The following is a 15,319-nucleotide window of genomic DNA, read 5'->3' on the forward strand; positions in this document are numbered from 1 at the left end:
AGCCCTCCTGAGGTCCAGGGTTTTGATCCTGCTTATCGCCCTGCTTCCTCCATGCAGGATCCTGAACTTGACCATTTCATGGTCACTGCAGCCGAGTCTACCTCCAACCTTCACGTCCTCCACCAGTCCCTCCTTGTTTGTTAACACGAGGTCCAGCAGCGCGCCTTTCCTTGTTGGTTCCTCCACCACTTGCATCAGAAAGTTATCATCAATGCTCTGCAGGAACCTCCTGGATTGCGCCTGCCTAGCTGTATGGTCTACATACATACATCAACTCCTGATGCCTTGAGCCACAGCTGCCTGGTCAATGTCAGAACTGTACCTTCTGGGTAGTGCTTGAATCGTATGGTTGCTGTCTACATATCAGGATTGCATCCTGTGGATTGTGACCAGGATGGAAAACTACTGGTGCCTAAAGTCAATCATCTTGAGACCCTACGAAACAGCGGTACCAAGGAAGGCCCTTTGAGCTCTTCTGGTCCGCAGCCGGCTGTGTCCAGGAACTCACTCTGCGTGGGACTCAGAGTAATTCGCGGATTACCTGGGCTGATCTCCTCCAGACTGAACCTTTGCCCGTCGGGAAATCATTCAATTTGAAGCGAGTATTTCACTCAAATCGAGACGAATTTTTATGATTGTGTGTGTGTGTGAATCAATTCAAAACATAATATTCTATTACTGTGATTGTAATAGCAAATTCTTTCTAATCACTCTGTAAATGCTAAGTTAACCAGTGATTAATAGCTGCTAAATCCCTGTGATTCTCTCTTTCAACTGTGAACACACCCTGAATTGCTGTTAAACATATTCCTTAGACATAAACAGTTGTGGCCTAAGGCTGGTTCTGGATCCAGCTGCACCTGGCCTATTCTCTGAGAAGGAGTTTAGAAAGCAAGGGGGTCCATTCCAAACCTGCTGACTCAAAGGGAGGGTCTCCTTTACCCCTTACACTTTTCCTTTACTCTATATGAATCGTTTTCCACTCAAAATCTCCTTCGATTTTGTATTCCACTCACTTGATAAGTACTAGAGTGAACCTTGCCAACAAACTTTGTAAGATCACGTTTTCTAAATTTTCAGTAAAATATTTTCTTGCAAAACCTCTGAGTGATCATTTAAGCGACCCAACCGCTCATCCACGACAGGCCAGCAGCTCCCTTTGCTACGGCAAGTCGTGCAGAGACCCCCAAGTCCAGGGTAGTGGGGCTGGGAGAACGGCCTTGGGGACACCGAAGGTTTCTTGCATCTTTAACCCATCTTGATGCACATGTAGAAGACCAGATAAAAGAACTGAATGTCCATAAAGGAGAACTGAGTTATCCCAGCCCTCCTTCAACACTGCTGAACACGGGCGTGAGGGACAAGCACTCACACGGGGATGCTTGTTCATGTATTTATTGGGGGGAAGAAAGCACTGATGAAAGTGACGGTTGTGAAGTCTTAAAAAAAAAATTACTTTCCGATTATGCTGAGATTAAAAAAACTAAGCCACGGTCATCTTTATCTCCTCTGTCCCTAATCCCACTGCCACCCAGCAGGCAGTGCCCTGGGCAGTCAGCGTGTATTTTCTTACAAGGTGGTTCTGGGGAGCTCCCAGGAATTTGGGGTGTCACATCCCCAGGCAGCACAGTGGCCTCTAGTGGCAACTGCTCACATCCAGCCCTAGGGAAAGAAATCTGCAAGCAAATCCGGAGGGGCTGCTTGCTCCCCAGGAAAACTAGGAGTAGAGTCAAAACTGCTGGAGGAGAGGCAGCCCCGCATGGGGGGTGGCTTGGTGCCGGGCAGGGTCCCGAGCAGACCCACGAACCTCACCCGCGCTGAGCAGCTGCACCTGGGACCCCCCACCCACGGCCCTGGAGACCCAGTTAAGCTCAGGCCTGGGCACCCAGTCCTGCCCTGGTCCATGGGGTGCTGCTGGTCTGCAGCCCTGGCCCCCTGCATGGCTTGTGCTGTTGGCGGCCCATCTCCAGTGCCCTCTCCTGGAGGGACATCGGAGCTACATGGCAGCTCTGCCTCCTGGGTAGACCTCAGACCTGGGGTGCAGTCTTGTCTCTGGCCCACCTCCTGCAGCTTCAGTGTCCTGCTGCAGGTCTGGATCTCCTAATGGCACTCTGTGAGCAGCCTCTGTGCCTAAGGAAAGGGGACTTGTGCTATACTCCCTTCTACAGAGGTACAGCTTGGGCTTGCTTTCTTCAACCTGGTCACCCATTTCTATAAAGCTTGTAGGTTCTTTATGGCTTTGAAGTCTTTCTTCCTCTGCTGAGTCTGGCTGGAGCTGCCTGAACGACTTGCTAACACTTGAGCCTCCCCAGAAAACCAAGCTGAGTGTGTCTGGTGAGGCAGGGTCTTGAGGGCTTCCTTTGGGCAGAGGTCCTGGTAGTAAATCTTGGAGACTGTCTGAGCACAGCCAAAGTCAGCATTTTTAGTGCTTGGTTTCATGCATCCTTTAGCTCATGTGTGGGGTAATAGCTTCATTTATTTCTTTGCAAAAGAGAAAAGCCTCCAGCTCCTACAGGGCAGGTAGCTGATAGTCTTCAGTGTCACAGCAAGGGTGTCCTGCCTTTCTGGAGCAGTTGCATCTTTTGGCTTTACCCTAAGACCTAAAAGACCTCATATTAGGAGCAGAAATGAGCATCAAGTCTTGCCTGGTAGTCCATGCTCTCATGCGATGCTCCTGCCCCCTTTCCCTGAGGTTTGCTGGCTGCAGGTTAGAAAAGACATCCCTCTCCACCAGAAGGTTTGCCTTCAACTGGCCCAGTCCCCTGTGCTGTGGGAGGAAGGACTGCTGGCCTGCAGCCCATCAGCAGTAGGAAGGGACCCAGGCAGAGGGTACGCCCACATCTTGAGCCCCCTGGATGTTATGAAGGCCATCATCAAAGAAAATGTGGGGCTGGATCTGGGCAAGGATGGGGCCCTTGGGAGCCCCATCCATGAAGAAAGCCTCATCAATGGCCAGACCCCACTCCCGGAGTGTTTTGATGGCTCGGATGCCCATGTCCCGGCCACCACGGGCAGTCACCAGGTAGGTGCGGATGGGGGATTTTTCCTGGCTGAACATCTTGCGGATCTTCCCAAGGTGCATGGCAAAAGCCTTCATGGGACCCTGGAAGGACAGCAACACTTGGGAGTGGGTGGAAAATAAGGCGGCACCTACTCTGCCTGTACAAGCCATCTGTTCCTCTTCCAGGGTCTCTCAGGGCTCTGCAGAGCACAGGGACGCCAGTGGGGTGCAGGACTGGGCAGTGCTGGGACTTGTGCTGTTCACTGGGGTGCTCAGGAGGAAGGTGAGCATTGTGCTGCTCATCCCAATCCCAAACTGACCAGGAATGTACACCTCAGTGAGCAGTGCCTCTGGGTCTGAGTCCTGCAGGGAGCTGCACAGCAAGTTAGGTCCCAGCCTACGAAAGGTGGAGGCAACTACAATCCGGGATATTTGGGAGCTGATGCTCAATTATAGGAGACGTTGGGCCATATCCACCTCCAGTGGGACTCCAGATCAGGCCCACACCAGGGACTGAGTGGTGTACGCAAAGAGAACCTGTAAGGATTTGTGCTTTTTTGGCTACTCATGGCAAAGCCCTAGCAGGAGAGATGCTCACGGTGGGTGCAGAGCCTGTGGATGCCCGTCAAAGTGGGGTGTCTTGCTCACCTCTCCCATTGGCACGGCCTCCATTGCCCGCTCATACTGCACTGCCCCCTCCAGCCCCTGCTCCCGGAAGACCTGGTCTGTCTCGTCGGAGAAGAGCACGGCATCCCCGTCAAATGCCACGCGGAGCGGGATGCTGGGGGCCTGCACCTCCTGATGGAAGACAAGCGCTGCCGAGACCCCTGCAAGACAGAGCAAGGTGGGGCTCAGGTGGGACACCCCTCCTGGGAGCAGGTCCTCCCTGCACATCTGCTGCAGCCCCATCCCACACTGCAGCCGTCAGGGTCTCCAAGCCAGATGTCTTTCTGTGGGGGTCATCCCAGCCTTTCTAGGGCTGTGTTATCCCCCCACCGCGATGGGGATGGACAAGCATGTGCTGCTGATTGGAGCCCGATCTCTGGAGGGTCTTAGCACTTGGTCTGCTAAGAGATGATGGGTGGTTGTGTAGGCATGAGCAGCCCTCCTCCTGACGCTCGCTCACCCTGCCAAGCCTGGCTTTAATGCCCAGATTTAGCACTCCGTGCTGTGAGTAATAGGGGCTGGCACCTCCATTTGATTGGGGTAATTGGCTTAATTATATGACTCTTTCTGCAGGCTGCTCCCTGGCCGCCCTCATCTGTGGACCAAGGCCCCCAGATGGGAGACACTTGTCAGAGCAATGATGCTCTTCAAGGAGGCTCCAGGAATGTGCTGTGTAGCGAAGGAAAGCCCAGGCTGCAGATAGCTTGCTCCTGACCTCGAAGGACCTTGGCCAGCTGATGTGCTCATACGCAAGCAAATTAATAAGGAGGCGATTAACCCCATTAGAGCTGTTGGGGAGACTGCTCTCCCTCCGATCTAGGTCAAGCATGTGCTTACATCTATCACTGAGCACATGGTAACTCTGCATGTACCAAGAAAGCAAATTTCTACAGCATCCTCACAAAGCCCTGGGAACAGCCAATGTGCTCTCACTGATCCAGGGAGCACCAACGCGCAGCATTTGGTTAGAAAGGCTTAAATGTCAGGCAGGGAATAACTAGCCCGTGGCACAGCTACAGCCAGAATTATGCATAAAGCACTCGGTGACGTGTGAAGGCATCTGAGAAAGCCTGGTGTGTTTGCAGGCTACTGGTGGGGACAGAAGAGGAGACTGAACTGTTCAGGACTACTGGTAATCAATGTGCCATTCATCCCTTGCCCTTGTGAAAGCACAGGCTCTGGCATTGCCTCTTGGTACTGGGCTGCTTGGGAAAAGTGTGGTGGGTTTGGGGATGTGGGATGGAGGGGAGAACACACCTCTGCGCAGGGCGTTGCAGACATCTGTCCTGTCAGCCGAGAGGAAGAGCTTGACGCCGTGCGACTTCAGGTACTGTGTGGAGTCCTCGTCGCTGACGAAGCAGAACTTGGAGATCTCCAGGCCTTCAGGTCAGGGGATGTGAGCAAAGTCTGTTATGGGGCAACATCCTCCTTGAAGCCCCCCTCTCCCCTCCCGCGGTCTTGGTGTGCTTTGCTGAAGTGCTCAGGGCAATTAATTTCCCAGTGCTGCACGAGGAACCTGCCCCTGTTCTTGCTGCATCTACTCACCTGATCGCTCCTACAAAACTGAAGAGTGCAGTTAAATATTTCCTTCATCCCTCCCTAAACGAGCCTTCCTGACAGCACTCTGGAATTTAGGTTTTTTTTGGCAGGGTTTTTTTGTTTGTTTGTTAAGAACTCTGTTTCTTTAGTAGCTGCCTGGGGATGTCCAGGCTGTGCAAAATGCTGCCAGGCCCCCAGCCACAAAGGATGTGGCCGAAGGGAGCTGGGCTCTGCCAGGGAGCCTGTACCCTGGGTGTGCTCTGGCACCCTAGGCAAGCTGCGTGGGGTTGACAGGAATTGGGCGTGTTTCCAAAATAACCCCTTCCCCTTCTGTCCCCTGGGTCTATGTTTGCCACTGATGCTCCACTGTGGTGCCTTATCTGCTTCGCAGCCTCCCAGGGGAAGCAGACACCCCTGGGCTGGGGTCCCCTTTACCGTAGTGCTTGGCGCTATTGATGATGCGCACACCGCTCTCCGGGCTGTTGTTGGAAAGGACCAGGATGTCAAAGAGGTCCTTCTCTGCCGGGTTGCTCTCCAGGATCTTCTCGTTCACATACTGCGCCACCTGCGAGGAGAAGATGAGACTCTTTTGGAAGGGCATGACTGCGATGGCTTTGCCAGGGTTCTTTTGCAGTTAAGGTTAGTGGTTTGTGCTGCATCTGTCAGCTATGGCAAGGCTAGCATATTACTGAGAGGCAGACGGAGCAATCATCCTGCAAAGGCCATTGCCAGGAGAGCAGGGCACAGGATACCCCACCAGGGGGGAGGTGGATGTGTAGGATTGATGAGGAGCACAGGTCTCGATGCCCTGCAACGAGGCCAAGAGGCCAGGACAGGGATATCTGCAAGCCGTGATGAGAGTTGAGACCTAAAACTAGGAAAGCTGAACTTTCACCCCATCCTGCAAGTGTCCGCGTGTGCCCCTGGCCAGGCGTCGGGCTCACCTGGACGAAGGCAAAGGCTGTGCCTGGTGGCAACGGCTTGTCGTGGTTGGCCTGCTGGTGCCTGGCATACGCCTCCTTGCCCTTCTCCAGGTAGAGCTTGTGCTCCTCCTCCAGGTTGAAGATAGCTCTGGTGGTCACTGCAATGACTAGTGCCTCACTGGGGTCTTTCTGCAGGACAGGGAGGAAAGGGGATGGCAGACAGCAAAGGAGTTTGGAGGTGGGGTAAGCAGAGGGATACAGGGCTCTACCGACCAGGGTAGTGGGGTTGGGCGTTGGAAGAGTCACCCATGCGTCCCAGTTCCTGATACCAGAGGGCCTTTGGAGAAGAGGTACCAAGCCCAACCTTCATCTTCAGGCCACCAAGGATGGGGCAGGCAGTTGCGAAACCCTAACCTGTTTGGTAAGTGCCACATGCTCCGAGGATGTCTCACACCAAAGGGGATTGCTTCATAATTCTGGTGTTTGTAGACACAGCACAGCCATGGTCACCTGTTTGTGCCGAGCTGGGCGCTGCTGGGTTTCCCTGCGTGTACTGGTGGTTTTACCCTCTGTTTGTGTCTGTTCTGGAGAGTCTAATAAAGTCTCTCTAAATGTATAGAAGCTGCTGCTTTCTCCCTGGCTGCTCCAAAATTTTAGTGTGAGCAAATGCACCCATCCTGCCCATGTAACTGGAGGTTCAGTCCCACAACTTCTTCCCATGTGGAAATCACATGGACCTCACTGGGACCAGGTGCCCAGCAGCCCTGGGACAGGCCACTTCTGCTGGAACCTTGGCACAGGCAATTCAGGCCACCACAGCTCCGGATTGTGGTGTGTTCTTTCCCGCAGTGGCCTTTCAAAATTTGCTTTAGAAATACAGGGCCTGTCTTTTGTAATGAATAACCTTTTACCTGTTTCACATCGGTGTTTATGACTGTGCTTTCAGGCTCTGCCATCTTCAACTTTCAGCCTCAAAGAAAAAATATACAATTAAACTGATGCATTATAATGCAGCCAACCTAGAGAGGGGGAAGAGATGGAAAAGAAAGAAGATATCCCACCCAGTAAGTGGAGCAGCCCAAATGAACCAGCTGTGCTGACAACAGCTCTGCTCTGAGTAAGCTTGGTCTAGTAGTTCCAATTAAATACGATGAAGCGGCTTTTCCATCACATCACTGCTTTGCCTCCCCCCCCCCCCCCCCCCAAGTATGTTTCTCCAGGGGAGACTGCTGAAAGCAGTTGTAAGGCTCTTTCCAGCAAAGTAAGCCTGTCTTTACACACCTTGGAGATTGATTGGAGCTAAAAAGCCAAATCGGGTCAGATCTTATGGGTAGGCTTCTAGTTCCCAACCCTATTGCCTTTTGCCTACTTTTTTTTTGTTTGTTTGGACGGCAAATTGGTATCCACAAATAAGCAAGTTCACTGTGCGAGCAGCTCATCTGCAGCTGCAAAAGGCTTGAGTAAGTGGAGATGTGTGGTGAGGGCCTGGGCTCAGGACGGGATACCCCTCCACAGCCCGCCGAGCCAGACGGCTCCGACGCTGAAGGTCTCTGCAGGCTGTGCTAACCCGGGTGAAAGTCCCACGGGGTTACTGGCCCGCCTGTGCCTAGCAGCTGAAGAAGGAACTGCATGTATTTCTGTACACCCCGGTCCTGTGGTTTCTGTAACTGCCGTGCCGGACGCTTCATTTCTATGCACCAGCCAGCTTTGGCAGTGGACTTTCAGGATCCAGCCTGTGGGGTGGGAACTGTTCCCATTCCCACTGAGGGGCATCCCACCGGGGCTGTTTCCACCAGTACGCTGCGGGGTTTCTCTGGATGCCTGGAAAGCCGGGGGACGCTGAGCCATCCCTCTGCTTCTCCCACCCGTAACCCGGGCTGGGAAGGAGGGGGTCTCCTCCCACAGAGCGGGGCAGAGGGCGGCAAGCCCCAGCCCTGGCCTGCTGAGCGGGGAGCAGCTCTCCTCCGGCCGGATTTCACCCAAGCGCTTTTCTGAAAGCGAAAACGAAACGAGAGGAGGCAGCGGGGCCCCGCAGCTCTTCACGGGGGGAGAACGGCCCTCCCAGCCTCCGCTCTGCCCTCCCGAGCATCGCTTCTCCCGCCCGCCCGCCCGCGCGCGGCAGCCGCCGCAGCGCCGACAGGCCGACCCGCACCCCCCGCGCAGGAACGCGTCTGCCCGCCGGTCCCCGCAGCTCACGCCGCAGCTCTGCCACCCCCCGCACGCAGCCGGGGCTCCGCTGCAGCGAACGGCCCGCACTCACCACGGCCGCCGGCTCGGCTCGGCTCGGCTCGGCTCGGCTCCCCGGCGCGGCCCGACCGCCGGCACCGCCCCGGCCGGGCCCGCGGTGCTCCCGCTTTATTTCCCCCTCCCGGCGCCGCAGGAAGCGGGCGGGAGCCGGGCTGGGGCGAGCCGCGCTCCCCGGCCTGCCGGGATCTGTAGGCGGCCCGGCGGCTGCCGTCCCGTCCCGTCCCGTCCCGTCCCGTCCCGTCCCGTCCCGCGGCTCCCGGCCGGCCCCGGGGAGCGGGCTGGGCCCCGGCCCTGCTTTCCGGGCTGCCCCGCAGCGGGTGCTCGCTGCCCGCAAGCGCCGCGGGGATGCCCGTGTCGGTACCCGGGGCACTTAGGGCGTCTCTGCCCACCTCTCGCTGCCCAGCTGGTGCAGGTGCTGGCAGGGTGCAGCCACCCGCGGCTCGCCACATCTGCCGTGTTACAGTAATGTTTTTAGGTCCCTTTTCCCTTCTTTTCCGAAAGCTGCCTCTTACAGGCTGCCCCGAGCAGGGGGGATTTCTGGGCTGGGATCTTGCCGTTCCAGGTGGGATGTGCGACACCCAGCTCCGCAAGGCTCATCACGCCAGGGTATTTCAACACCCCCTTTCTGCCCAAGAGTGAGATTTTTTTTGGAGGGGGGGCTGCTGACACAGAGGAGCAGCTGCTATCCTGCAGCTTTTCCATTGCCCAGCTGGGACACGTCCCTGCCCCACTGCGGGAAGATGGCCCAGAGCACCAGCCTCCCCAGCCTGGCTCCTGCCAAAGGAGACCAAACTCCCCTGCATCGAGGCCAGGCAGCTGTGTCCCCCTGTGTGGCACCAGGTCATCACCAGCATCACCACATCTCGCCCTAAAGCGGGGTCTGCGAACAGGGTCCTAGGCAGCTTGGCTTCACCGAGATGCTTGTCTCTAGCAAACAGCCTGTTGAAAAGGCTACTGATGTGTTCAGCTGCTAGCGTGCCTATGCAAACCCCCTTTCCCTGACTGATTTTAATGGGCATGTTCCCTTTCCCCCCGTCCCCCTTACAGATTTCTCCCATGCATCCTCCAGGACTGCCAGTTTAGAGCAAAAAGTGTTTTGGCATCTATGTTTCCCCTCTGAGGTCTGCTGCAGCATTGTTCTTGCAGCATCTCCTGCTCCTGGGGATGATGCTTCTCTGAGCAGCAGGAGTGCAGGGCACTTGTGAGTGGGGCCGTGTTTTGGGTGGCCAAGAGGCAACCCCGGCACCTCTCCTGTGGCCAGGCACCCAGCGTGGCAACGCCTTGGTGACTACATGAAAATTTGGCAGGATCAGTGAGCCAGGGTGGCTGGGCAGAGCTGGGATGGGCCTGGTTTCCGCGGCCTCTCCCTCCACGTCTGTGTCAGCCATCGGGCACCGGCGGTATCGCTCCCTGCTTGTGGCACAGCCCTAAATTTCTACAGTGACAAGGCAATTTTTGGGCTGGCTGTGCTGAACTGGCAGCGAGGGAAGAAGTGTGCAAGCATAAATTTAATGTGACAGGGATGCCAGGGAAGTCGCTCCTGTCCGTGTGCTTGGTGCTGCTCCCGTTGGCGCTGGGGGATGGAGCCACCCAGGCAGTGTCCCCTCGCCCCATCCATCCTCCCTGCCGCGTTGGAGTGGAGCATCCCCATTCATCCTCACTGCTGCACGCATTTCCCAGGCCCTCGCGTGGTGCATCAAACCGCGGGGCCAACAATCTGCTCTCCCTGGGCGCAGAGCTCGCCAGGGATGGGTGCAGCCATGCGCCTGTCACCTTGCAAGCATCCATCCCCTGGCACTGGGTGCCTGCAGCCACACCATCCAGCCCAGCACCGCTGCAGGGATAACCTGAAGCTGTGAATTTGCCAGGGCACAGAGCTGGGCAGCGATGCCTGCCGGCTTCTCGCAGGCGGGAAGGCAGGCTTTGCTTCCTGGTCTGGTGGGGAGTTCCCCGTTGGCTTTTCACCTGCGTGAGCACTGCTTGGGTCAGCGGTGAGGTGGGGCTGACCGAGCTGCTGGGGCCGCCCGGTTCCAGGGCTGGCAAAGCAGACTTTCCGGTTTCGGCCGTGCTGTGCACCCACCATCCCTGCTGCACCCTCGGCTGGGCGCCGGCGGGGTCCCGTCTCACCCCGCAGCATGCCTCTGCCACACGCGGCGGCTGGGCCTGAAGCCCGCACGGAAAGGAAGGGAGACTGAGGCTGGGGAGGAGGCACGCTGGTAAGTCTGGTTTCGGGAACCCAGTCAGCACAGGGTGGGAGCGAGAAGCAAGGGTCCCTCAGCCCCTTTCCCAGGAGCGGGGATGTTCTCTGCAGAGCCCACTGAGGCTGTCCCTATCGTTCCTCAAACAGCGGCTCAGGTCACGCTGCAGGGCTGGGATGAGCTTTTTTTTTAAACCAGGGACAATGCCAGACTAATATGACATAGCCCATGGGGGTCTGGCAGGGAGAAAGTGCTGAGACATCTAATTTTGTGCCGTGTGGGTGCCTGCTCGCCTGTGTTGTCATGTCCAACCACTGCCACAACCTGAAGCTGCAGCCTGGAGCCTCCTAAATATTGCAGGCATGTCACCAGCCACCGATCTCTATGTGCAGGGACAGGAGAAACCGATTGCTGAAGGTGGCGGTGGTGAGGCTGTGAGTGGAGCTGGGGTGTCCAATGGCACAGATGACCCAGGTGACCCTGGGCAAGTCACTTAACCAGCACCTCGTTTCCCCAGTGATGATGCCGCAGGCATGACAGCAGTTCCCAGGTCCCTCCAGCCCTATGCCCACACGTGGCAAAGCCGACTGTCGGAAAAATTAAAGGCTCTTGCTGGCTTCATGGTCTCAGTGGAGGGAAGTGCAGAGCTGGTTCCTTCCTGTGCAAGGAGCCACGTCCCTGGAGGGTGGGCAGAACGCAGGCACAGCGAGGTGGCATGGGCTGCTTCGGCAGGGACCCCCTCGGACACGGGGCGTGCGGCCGGGGCAGCTGAGGCGAACGGGCACAGACCTGCCAGCTCCGTCACGGCGCCGGGCCGGGAGCTGCCAGTGCCGTGATGGCTGCAGGCCTGCTTGCCGCGCAGCCTGGCTCCTGGGGCACCTCTCCGGCTGCCGCTCCTCGCCCGAAAGGAGGCAAGAAGGAGGTTTTGGCTGTGAGGAAGTGTTCGTGCTAGAGTGAGAGCCTTGCTACAGAGAGAGCAGTAGTGAAAAAACATTCTGCTTTAAATGTGAAGCCTTCCCTTAAGCTGCGTCAGCGTTGGTTGGGCTTACACAAAGTTTCTGAGCCAGTGTGACCCCAGCCTGGTGGCACCACTGCCACCTGCAACGCGAGCACGAGCCCCGCTGCAAGCCCAGGAGCAAACCCTCCCGCTCCTCAGACCTCCGAGAGGGGAGGAAATAGCTGAAAAAGGGTGTTAGCTAATGGTGGGGCTTGCCTGGGGCTCAGCAAACCCTGCAGCTCTTGCTGGCTGGTCAGGGAGCAGCCAGCACAAAACGGCTCTTGTTTCTTTTTACCCTACAGCCAGGTGATTCCTCATCTCAAAACCAAAGGAAAACTCCCTAATCCATCCGACCCCTCCGTCCCCTTTCCGAAGGCAGGCTTGCACGGATATAAATGAGAAGGCTGTAGGCGACGGGCCGGCTGGCACAGAGCCCTCCCTGCCCATGGCTCCATCCTGCTCCGTCGCATACCTCATTGCCAAAGTGGCCAAGCCCTAAATGCTTACGCCAGGCTCTGTTTTAATTGTGTTTGCTCTCATTAGAGCCCTGGGCCACCAGCAGCATGTGCGCTAATGGAAAGGAAATCCCCACCCTGTTGGTTTTGCTTGCGTCCCCAGGTCACTCCAGCTTAGCCATGGCTGCAGCAGCCAGGAAAGGCAGGGCGACGGCCTCCCCGCTCGCCAGCAGCCCCATGGCCATCACCACCACGGCTTGGCCGGATGTCCTGGATGGCTGGCTTAGTCGGATCCCATGTGAGTATCGTGCCCTGCTCTCTCAGGCGGCATTATCCGGGGGGGCTTCTGGACTCTGAGGCCATGTAACCACTTCTCCCTCCCTCCAAACCCCTTTTTCCAGTGGGGTCTGTCGGGGTGGGGATGCTTCAGAGTGGTATCGCGCTGCTCTGGGAGCTCAGGGCATCCTTGCTGCCCACTTGGGGAACGGTCTCCAGCTGCAGCCTCCCTGCATGTAGCCCATCCAGGATTATAGGGGCAATTCTGAACGTACAACTCCTTGATGCTGAAGCACTAGGAAGGGGTTTAACTGCGCTCTATGTGTTTTTGCTCGGTTTTAACTCTTCTGTCCATCTCTGCTCCCTGAACGTCTCACCAGTACCCAAATGGGCACTCATTGCTGTGGCTGTGGCAGTGGCCATTCTCCTCCTCCTCTTCGTCATCTGCGTCGTCAGGTGCTGCTGTGGCAAGAAGAAGCCCAAGAAGAAGGAGAGAATCAGCTTGCACGCCGTCAGCAGCTCCACCACGGCCAGCCTTGTGCGTCCTGCTTTCCCCTCTCCCCCACCTCCCTCCTCCCTGGGAGGTTTGCTGCCACGCTGCCTAGTCCCGGGAGTGGCGAGAGCACGGCAAGGCCAGGGATGTGGCTGAGCGTGTCCTGAGGGTAGTGCTGCTCTCTACCACAGGTCCATCCTGAGATGGAGGACCTGGAGCAAGGCGCGGCGCAGACGGGGCGAGGAAAGCTGCAGTACTCCCTGGAGTACAACTTCCGTGCGCAGGAGGTGGGGATGCTTGCGGCCGTGGCACAGCAGGGAAAAGTCTTTGCTCTTGCGTGGTCTTCTCTTTGCTGCCCTCTGAGGTGGACCATACCCTCTTGCACCTTTCTCCCTGCCAGCAGCCTGCCAGCTCCTATGCCTGCATAGTGTGGAGATGTTCTCCCTGCTGCACTCGCTTGCTTACTACTGAGCCCCTGACCGTCTGGCCCCATCCTCCTCCACCTGGTGACCTCGTGCATCACTCCCTTTAAGCTGAAAGTTGGCGTGAAGCAGGCAGCAGAGCTGAAGGCCATGGACAGTGGAGGCACATCTGATCCATATGTGATCATCTACCTAACGTCTGATATGAAGAAGAAGTATGAGACCAAGGTTTACCGCAAGACCCTGAACCCCATCTTCAATGAGAGCTTCACTTTCCAGGTAGGAAACTATAGCTGATGATGGTTTTTTTTAGTGTCATCAAGAGCATTTCATGGACAAAAACCTCTCCAGGCAGGGAGATGTCTTTGCAGCCGGGATGGGGAAGTGTCAGAGAGAAAGACCCGTTATTGCATCCATTGCCTGGTCCCGTGGGGCAGGGCTGCCACTAAGGAGTGAGTCCGGGCTTTTTGGGTCTCCCCCTGTAGGTACCCCAGGTGGAGGTGCCTGAATCCACACTGGTGATGCAGATCTATGACTTCAACCGCTTTGCCAAGCACGACATCATTGGCGAGGTCCGGCTGCCCCTGGCCAGCGTCAGCCTGCAGCACGTCATCGAGCAGTGGAGCGACCTGGCGGTGGCCAGTAAAGTGAAGGTTGGTCCTGGTGGGTGGGAAACTCTGCCGGGAGGGATGCGCTGTTGCCTCACTTGCCACCACCCCAAGAAGCAGGCTCTTAAGGGCAAGCATGAGGGTGGGGAAGAACCAGGAAACCTGGGGCCAGGCTGGTGCTCCAGCCCCAGGTGAGTCGGCTCCTCTGCCCAGTGCTCATCGCTGGTATCTCTCCATCAGGAAGAGCGGCTGGGCGAGATCTGCTTCTCACTGCGCTATGTCCCCAGCACTGGGATGCTGACAGTGCTCATCCTGGAAGCCAAGAAGCTGAAGCGGATGGACTCCCGCAGGCTCTCAGGTCAGCAGGGGCTGCTCATGCTCAGATGTCCCTATTTCTGCCCAGGCCTTAATGATGGCACCAAGAGCTGCAAAGCCTTGAAAGCTCTTTGGTGCCGAGACCTGCTTCCTGCCACCACCACCATATCCAGCCCTTGGCCAGCTCCCATCTTTCCTTAGCACAGATACTCCAGCTCTGGGCAGAGCTGGAGGTGTCTCCTAGGAGGAGATGTCATGGCTGAATGGTACGGGGAGCTCGTGGCAGGAGAAGGCAGGGGAAAATTAGCTCTGGGGTGGCTGGCAAGGGGAAGAGGGGTGGATGCTCAGCATGAGGAGTGGCAAGTGGGATGCCGTGCTCTGCTTGGGAATGTCCCAGGGAAGCTGTTTTGTGGCTGAGCTCCTCAGTTCAAAATTGTCACTTATGCCAGCCATGTCCTCTCTCTCCTCAGATCCTTTTGTCAAGGTGCATCTCATCCTGAACAGGAAGAAATGGAAGAAGAAGATGACAAGTGTGAAAAAAAACACCTTAAGCCCTTACTTCAATGAGGTGTTTGTTTTTGATGTGCCTTTCAATCAGATCCAGGTGGGTTTCCCTGCAGCGCCCAGGGCTGAGCGGGTCCCCGCTGCAGCGAGCCCCTTCCCACTGACCCTCTTTCTTGTGTCCCACCCCCAGAATGTGGACGTGGTCATCTCCGTCTGGGATCACGACAAAGTGACCAAGAACGAGCCCATCGGCAAACTCTTTCTGGGCTGCCGGGCCACGGGCAACCAGCTGCGGCACTGGTCTGACATGCTGTCCAACCCACGCCGGCCCCTCGCCCAGTGGCACAGCCTGCAGCCCCCGGACGTGGTCGACAAAGCCCTGGGGCTGAAGTCCCACCTCAAGCTGCCCCTGCCCCCCAGATAGTGGGGGTCTCCTCCTGCACCCGGGGGACTGGATGGCAGGCTTGCAGAGGGGTGAGGAGCTTATGCTCAGCAGCATCTACACATGTTGGTCCCAGCTCAGTGTCAGCAAAGTGGGGACTGGGGGCTCATTTTGGTCAAGAGATGATCTAGCTGCTGGTGCAGCTCATGTCCTGTGTAATGCCCAGAGCGGAGCAGCTCAGCGCCCCAGGGCAAGGCTGGACACGGAGCAGAGGATGCTAGAGGGGATGGCGT

General features: G+C 56.9%; 2 protein-coding genes across 3 annotated transcripts; one reads left to right on the forward strand and one right to left on the reverse strand.

Moving 5' to 3' along the window:
• Positions 1 to 1,379: 1,379 nt before the first annotated feature.
• On the reverse strand, positions 1,380 to 8,495 carry LOC104330164 (cytosolic 5'-nucleotidase 1A). Of its 2 annotated transcripts, none has more exons than XM_075426486.1 (7): positions 8,390 to 8,495; positions 7,041 to 7,099; positions 6,151 to 6,318; positions 5,675 to 5,771; positions 4,925 to 5,047; positions 3,650 to 3,828; positions 1,380 to 3,103 (listed from the first exon to the last, which is right to left on the reverse strand). In XM_075426486.1, exons 2-7 carry the CDS (start codon positions 7,083 to 7,085, stop codon positions 2,801 to 2,803), a joined length of 915 nt encoding a protein of 304 aa, XP_075282601.1. In that variant the 5' UTR covers positions 7,086 to 7,099; positions 8,390 to 8,495; the 3' UTR covers positions 1,380 to 2,800. The 2 variants fall into 2 exon arrangements, with proteins under 2 accessions (XP_075282601.1, XP_075282600.1); XM_075426485.1 differs by having other exon boundaries at positions 5,642 to 5,771.
• A 3,711-nt stretch (positions 8,496 to 12,206) lies between these two features.
• Positions 12,207 to 15,068, forward strand: SYT8 (synaptotagmin 8). The gene is made up of 8 exons (XM_075426484.1): positions 12,207 to 12,324; positions 12,683 to 12,840; positions 12,987 to 13,082; positions 13,329 to 13,496; positions 13,703 to 13,870; positions 14,066 to 14,183; positions 14,611 to 14,744; positions 14,835 to 15,068. Exons 1-8 carry the CDS (start codon positions 12,207 to 12,209, stop codon positions 15,066 to 15,068), a joined length of 1,194 nt encoding a protein of 397 aa, XP_075282599.1.
• Positions 15,069 to 15,319: the final 251 nt, after the last annotated feature.

Source organism: Opisthocomus hoazin, chromosome 7 (genome assembly GCF_030867145.1).
Source record: "Opisthocomus hoazin isolate bOpiHoa1 chromosome 7, bOpiHoa1.hap1, whole genome shotgun sequence".
Classification (NCBI taxonomy): Eukaryota; Metazoa; Chordata; class Aves; order Opisthocomiformes; family Opisthocomidae; genus Opisthocomus; species Opisthocomus hoazin.